Below are 7,193 nucleotides of genomic sequence, written 5' to 3'. Positions count from 1 at the left end.
GCTTTTTTATGGAGGTTTTGGAGCAGTGGCTTCTTCCTTGCTGAGCGTCCTTTCAGGTTATGTCGATATAGGACTCGTTTTTCTGTAGATATAGATACTTTTGTACCTGTTTCCTCCAGCATCTTCACAAGGTCCTTTGCTGTTGTTCTGGGATTGATTTGCACTTTTCACACCAAAGTACGCTAATCTCTAGGAGACAGAACGCATCTCCTTCCTAAGCGGTATGACGGCTGTGTGGTCCCATAGTGTTTATACTTTTGTACTATTGTTTGTACAGATGAACGTGGTACCTTCAGGCATTTCAAAATTGCTCCCAAGGATGAACCAGACTTGTTGAGGTCTACAATTTTTTTTCTGAGGTCTTGGGATTTTCCCATGATGTCAAGCAAAGAGGCACTGAGTTTGAAGGCAGGCCTTGAAATACATCCACAGGTACACCTCCAATTGACTCAAATGATGTCAATTAGCCTATCAGAAGCTTCTAAGCCATGACATTTTCTGGAATTTTCCAAGCTGTTTAAAGGCACAGTCAACTTAGTGTATGTAAACTTCTGACCCACTGGAATTGTGACACAGTGAAATAATCTGTCTGTAAACAATTACTTGTGTCAAAAAATGACTTGTGTCATGCACAAAGTAGATGTCCTAACTGACTTGCCAAAACTATAGTTTGTTAACAAGAAATGTGTAGAGTGGTTGAAAAACGAGTTTGAATGACTCCAACATAAGTGTATGTAAACTTTTGATGGTACATGGAAATGTGTACTACTATGGATCCATTGAAAAAGAACCACACAAATGCTCTCATTTGGGAAAATATAGAATCTGGTTGACTGAACGTATGTCTGTCTGTAGATGTCGACACCCTTTATGAAAGGATGCATTTCTTCATGTCTCCGTCCTCTGTGTCCATTCGTATTTTATCTGCAAAACAACCAAACAGCCATCTATAATTCTCTGTTATGGCTTCAACATGAATGAGGTAAGGGTCATGGACACACTATACCTGCTACGGTCTTGTTGTCTATGGCAAGCAGGCCCTGGTACAGCTCTTTAGCTGGATTCAACTGGGCCAGCTCTGACCCATGGAGCCAGATCAACAGCATCCTGTTCCCATGGTCCTGGTAGCTCCGCTTCCCTACACACAAGCAGTGAACAGACTAAATGAGAACGCGTTCTCAGTCCACTTACCTGTTAAAATAAGGGAAACATTAACAAAATAAAGCTAGTGTCCTTTCCTTATTAAGTGGCTTGGTTCTGGGACACAATTCCAAGTAACTACAGAACAATACTTTAGAATCCCTCTTGCCAGACCTTTACATTTTGTATTTATAATCAACGAGTCGTTTTCTGATATTCCTGTGAATGATTACCCCACTGGGTTGTGTCACCTGTCCACTGCTCCTCGATGGCAGCCACCTGCTGCTCGGTGAAGTGCCAGTGCAGCGCCAGCCTCTTCCAGTCACCCGGCTCCAGCAGGCGGTAGGCCAGGTGCCAGGCCGTACCGCGGACATGTTTGCTCTCCGCGCGATGGTCTAATTTAAACGTCAGCGGAGACTGGCTGTGAAGGTTCTCATTAAGCTCAGTGTTGGCCTGGAAGGGTAATCACATTAAGTCACCTGAGAAAGGACACAAGCTTCACACACTGAGCACGGTGTCCACAGACAAGCACACGCAGGCCCATGCTTATTGAATGCCAGAGCCACTTGTTTTGAGTGTCAGGTAAGGTTGGAAGAAACACTATAAAATTGACAATGAAATTGGTTGTCGAGCATTTCAGCACAAATCATTTTTCCCACAGCCAGCATTAATGTTATTACAGGGATTCATCTGGAGTTGTGATGTTAGGAAATTAATCATCTGTGATGAATGTAATCTTTGATATCCAGCTCCACTACAGTGCATGGATTAACAGATGACTATAGCAACGTATTAGTCTCATTGATTGATTGAATTTACAGAATTGTATAATTTAAAAACACATACAGCCATATCACTAATAGGGAGGACTCCCATAACAGTACACGGTCTGCATTCTTTCACAATTGTATAAAATAAACAAAACACACAATGAAGTTATTTATTTCCATTATGGTTCTCTATTACCCTCCTCCATGTGAAATATCTCTCTGCCTTGATGATCATGTCCACGATGATGACTTCGTCTGCTCGGGCTGCCACAGCCAGTGCTGTCTTACCCTGCTGTTCAAAACGAAGCAGAAAACATTGAGTGGGAAGTTGCAGTGAAAAGGAGAGGGGTCAAATTCAGGTTTACATCGTAGTTGTGGTTGTCCATGTTCTACCTTGTCCTGGAGGGTCAGGTCCATCCCAGCTTTCAGAAGCATGTCAACAATGTCCACTCTGGCCAGCTCTGCTGCTACATGCAGGACAGTCTGGGACCTCTAAGGAGGACAGACAGGAGCGAAAGGTACATGTTGCCCTTAACCACAGATCTAGAGTCAGGTTACCAAACTCAAACCAATAACCATTACAATGCCTCTAAATCATTAGTTGCATCCCAAAAGGGGCCCTATTCCCTACATAGTGCACTATTTTGACCAGAGCCCATGGGGCAGAGAATAGCGTGCCATTTGGGATGCAACTGATGATTTCAAAATATCATTAGGACTGAGTGCACATGCGTTGTACATACATGATCAGTGATGTTGACGTTGCAGCCAGCCTCCAGAAGTGTGTGGATGACAGGGATGTGACAGTTCTTCACTGCCAGGTAGAGAGGAGCCTGGAGGTGCTGCCAACAGAGACACAACCAACATGGACCATTAGATAGAAACTCTCTGATGTCAGGTCACTTACTATTGAGTAATTACTAGGATAACATGTTGGCTTCATTCATGTTTGACCAAGACTTATTACGAATCCTCTATGCTCACTCTCACCTGGTTTTGTAAGTCCATCTGGGCCGTGTTTTCTATGAGGAGTTTCACCAACGACGTGTGACCCTTCTCTGAGACAGGGTGTAGAGCACTGCTTTGGCCCTAAGGGGGGTGGTAAAGTACTATAGTATAATAAACTGTGTCTGGAGGGATCCTTCCTTTAATGATTTAGTAACTTTGCCTAGTGGTGACCATTATACTGACTGGTTGGAGTGTGTGGTTGGTATGGTTTGCTGGCGTACCATGGTGACAATGTTTGGGTCACAGCCTGCCTCCAACAGAGCCTGGACACAGTCCTCATGGGCAGCGTCAGCAGCCAGGTACAGAGCCGTCTCCCCAAGCTGCCCCAGATACATCACTCATTGATCAGCTATTGACCTAAAGCAGCTACTGTATGGTGTAGGCATTGAGCAAACACAGTCACACATGCTGGCAATCAAACGGCTCCAGACAATGTTTCCAGTGGGACTCTACCTTATTGACTTCATCACGAGTATCAAAGCTCTTCAACAGTAGCTGGACGGCATCCAAATGGCCATTGCTGGCAGCCAAGTGCAGAGGTGTGTCCCCATTCTAGCAATTAAAGAAAGAGGAAAAGCAGGAGGGTGGGAGGAAAGGAGAGATACACAGTAAACAGGAAGGGGAGATGGAGAAACAGTCATACAGCCTCCTACACACACACACACACACACACACACACACACACCTGGTCTTCCTCCATGGTGGCCATATTGTATGCCTCCTCCATCAACATCTGCAGCATCTCAACAGAGCCATGCTCTGCTGCCGACGCAAACACCCTGTGTCCAGACTGAGAAAGAGAAGGAGGGAGAAGAGGAGAGGAAGAAAAAGGGTCAGCTTACTGAACAAAGGCAGCTCAACCAACATTTGAAATGGATGCAATGGTTACTGATACTGTATGTCTATGTGATTACCAGGTCCTCTTTGTCCAGTTCTTTCATCATCAAGTCGTAGATAATGAACGTCACAATGTCGGTGTGGTTGTTGATGGCAGCACAGTGCATGATGTTCAGTCCCACCTGAGAACAGACAATACAACTCACCATCTCCATGCATGACACCTCAAGACAATTTGACATATTAGATTCTCCAATGGCTATGTAGAAATTGGCTCGGTGGTTGATTATTGTAATTGGCATCCCAGATGACTGAGATGTCAGAGAACTTATGTCTGACCAGCATCACAAGGAAAGGGATAACTGAGACACACTCAAGGCCTTCTGGAATAGCAAAGAGAATGTTTTAAACAGAGGTTCCCTACCGCATTCTGAACAGTTGGGTCAGCACCACCCTGCACAAGCAACTTCAGGATGGTTACACTCCCAAACCAGGCAGCCAGGTGGATGGCTGTCACTCCATGCTATGTGAGTATGTATGGAAGAAATAGGCGGAGAGAGAAATAGAGGGAAAGAAAAAGAAAGGGAGTTGAGCCGTTTCATTTTCACAAACCATGGCCAATCTCTTCAACTGTCGGATTGTTTGTTGAAGAGGACAAGCTTAAAATGTCACCATCACTAACAATGGAATAGTGTTGTGTCGTCCTACCTTGTCCGCTTGATTGAGATTTGCTCTGCGCTGTAGAAGTACTTGGACGGCCTCTATGTTTTTTCCAGCTACTGCATAGTGCAGGGCAGTGCGATCATGCTAGGATCAATGCATGGGACAAGTTAATCGAACAAGTGACACAGAGCAGAATATATGGTGATATTAACTGCAGTGTGGCTAGCTGCCGGTAGCTTGGCGGTTAGAGTGTTGGGCCAGTAACAAAAAGGTGGCTAGTTCAAATCCCTGAGCTGACTACGGCAAAAATCTGTTGATCTGCCCTTGAGCAAGGCACTTAATCCTAATTGCTCCAAGGTCCCTAATGGCTGATCCCTGGCCGGGACCCCACTCTGAGGGTCTCAGGTGGAGTGGAATGTGCAAAAAACAAATTTCCATTTCATACTACACACTTGTACATGGGTGAAACAGGACAAATATAAGCACCCCCTACTTGACCTTCGGTGTTCCATGGATATGAGGACTGACTCACCAAGTTCTTTGCGTCGACATTGACCGCCTTCCCCAGAAGCTTCATGGTCTGTACATCATTTATTTTTGCTGCGTCAATGTACTCCTTCTCTAGCGCCAACACTACAAACACACAACAGAGACACAAGGTGCTTCACAATAAGTAACACATCAATATGCATGTTTTTCTTCAGAGGAAATGTTCTTCTTCAGAGCGTGTGAAATAGGAGTTACTTTGAATAGTATCAGGGCGGAATTAGTCATGTGTGTGTGTGTGTGTGTGCCCTATACAAACACAGCTCTTTCTCTGTGTTTGTAGAGCCTATACATCTGTCATGGGTAATGATTTGACTGGATGTGAACACCCAGTGAGCAAAGAGCTTGTAGGGCATGCCTAACAAACCTCATAATCAAGAGGATAAGGATATTCATTGCTTGCTTTGATCTGTAGAAGAATTTGCTAGCATGAATATTCACCAATGTTGCTTAACATGTGATACCATAATTACAAGAACACACTTTACAATCCTGTCAAACTGGGCAATTGCCAGGCTCTGTTTCCTCAGGCTATAATTCTTAAATTGGACCTTAACCAACCACCTTAGTCATCAGTGTTTACTTAAGTTAGATGACTTTGATAAAAACATTTTTTTAAAAATCTAAACGGGCTTCCAGTCACTCAGCCATTTACATGAGCGCGCACACACACCCCCGCGCGCGCATGTGTAAGCACACACACACACACAAACCTGGTACTCACACATCTCTTTATTATCGTAGCTGTTGTCTGTCTCCTCCGTCTCCTTATTCTGTATAAAGTCTGTGAATCCCTTCACTGCTTTTTTTGAGTTTTTCAGTGTTTTAGGGTTCAGGTTTAGTTCCTTCAGCTGTGCCCCCATCCTCTCCTTCAGAGACGGTATCTCCTTCAAGGACCTTTTCTCCATGGTGAATATCTGGTGACTTCTCCCTGGAACCTGGGCTTGATCCCAGTCTGTCTCTGCTTTATACCACCTCTGCTTCTCTATGCTTGTCTTGCCAAACAACCATGTAGAAGTACTGAATTAATGCAGAAAGTCTGGTCAGGAACTGGAGCAGATGCTGAGGAACCTGAAAGAGAACTCAGCACTGTCAAATACACAACAGTCTGGTAAACCTTTCTCTTATACTGGTGATATAGCATTCACTGAAGCTCGTCCTGCATAAGGAATACAAATTGGTGTGGGAATGGAGAAATGTATGTACATTTCCTGGGCTGGAGGGCTGACCTCTGTTTGTTCTAGAAGCTCACACCCTTCACATTGAGTGCATGATCAATATTGTGTCATGCACTACCTGCACATGCAGTCTAACATTGGAATAAACTGTATGAGTGCAGATTCATGAATCCCATCTTGTCATTCATTTATTTGATTAGTGACTAAGCTCCTACATGTTTGTAAAGTAGACTATCATTATATTATTATGAATCTAAGCTCCAATCTAAACTACAACAGCAGTCTAGGTCATATGTGTGTTTAAATGGATTTGTAGATGTCAGATGTAGACTGACATCGCCCAATAGGGTTTCCCAAACTCGGTCCTGCCCCTCCAGGGATATTCAACTCTTACCCTATGAGGTCCGGAGCCTGCTGGTTTTCTGTTCTACATGATAATGAATTGCACCCACCTGGTGTCCCAGGTCTAAATCTGTCCCTGATTAGAGGGGAACAATGAAAAAAATGCAGTGGAACTGGCTCCGAGGTCCAGAGTTGAGTTTGAAGGTCCTAGAGTTTCAGCATGGAACAAAACAGGTGTGTGTGTGTGTGTCTCACGCACATGATGGAGCAAAGTGACAGTCAACTGATGAGGAACGGGCTTTCTTACCATAGTGAGTTACGTTATAAATCATGAGCTGGATAGAAGCAGTCTACTCCGTTCAGAACTGGATAATAATTGCTGTGCGTCATCCTCCTGTCATAACAGGCTATTGTTTGTTCTTTCTCATAAAGCTGTGCTTGAGAACAGCCTAGCCTAGGCCTATGGCTATAGACTTTCATTCTTGTTATTTTTTAAAGTGGCAACTTGAAGACAACAGTACCTTCTCAGGCTATTAGAATATTTGGGAAATAGGCTACTGTTCATAACTTTAGTTTGTTTTAAAGTTATGGTAGGCCTAGCAGGATATATTATAGGCCATTTGGTTTAAACTTCGCATGGATGGATTTTTCTGACCGGATGGATCCTTTTTCTTAATTGAACTTGATTAAACTTGTAATTATATTTTTC

The 7,193-nt window shown here is 43.8% G+C and overlaps 1 protein-coding gene across 1 annotated transcript; it reads right to left on the bottom strand.

Annotated features, from left to right (window-relative positions):
* Positions 1-655: 655 nt before the first annotated feature.
* LOC139412036 (ankyrin repeat and death domain-containing protein 1B-like) lies at positions 656-6,006 on the bottom strand. Its single transcript, XM_071158822.1, has 15 exons — positions 5,689-6,006; positions 4,951-5,051; positions 4,464-4,562; positions 4,180-4,278; positions 3,833-3,937; positions 3,604-3,708; positions 3,372-3,470; positions 3,140-3,238; positions 2,901-2,999; positions 2,654-2,752; positions 2,304-2,402; positions 2,107-2,202; positions 1,392-1,593; positions 1,007-1,138; positions 656-924 (listed from the first exon to the last, which is right to left on the bottom strand). Exons 1-15 carry the CDS (start codon positions 5,870-5,872, stop codon positions 869-871), a joined length of 1,674 nt encoding a protein of 557 aa, XP_071014923.1. The 5' UTR covers positions 5,873-6,006; the 3' UTR covers positions 656-868.
* Positions 6,007-7,193: the final 1,187 nt, after the last annotated feature.

Source organism: Oncorhynchus clarkii, chromosome 6 (genome assembly GCF_045791955.1).
Source record: "Oncorhynchus clarkii lewisi isolate Uvic-CL-2024 chromosome 6, UVic_Ocla_1.0, whole genome shotgun sequence".
Classification (NCBI taxonomy): Eukaryota; Metazoa; Chordata; class Actinopteri; order Salmoniformes; family Salmonidae; genus Oncorhynchus; species Oncorhynchus clarkii.
The sequence above is the reverse complement of the archived record's forward strand: the minus strand, read 5'-3'. Positions and strand labels throughout refer to the sequence as shown.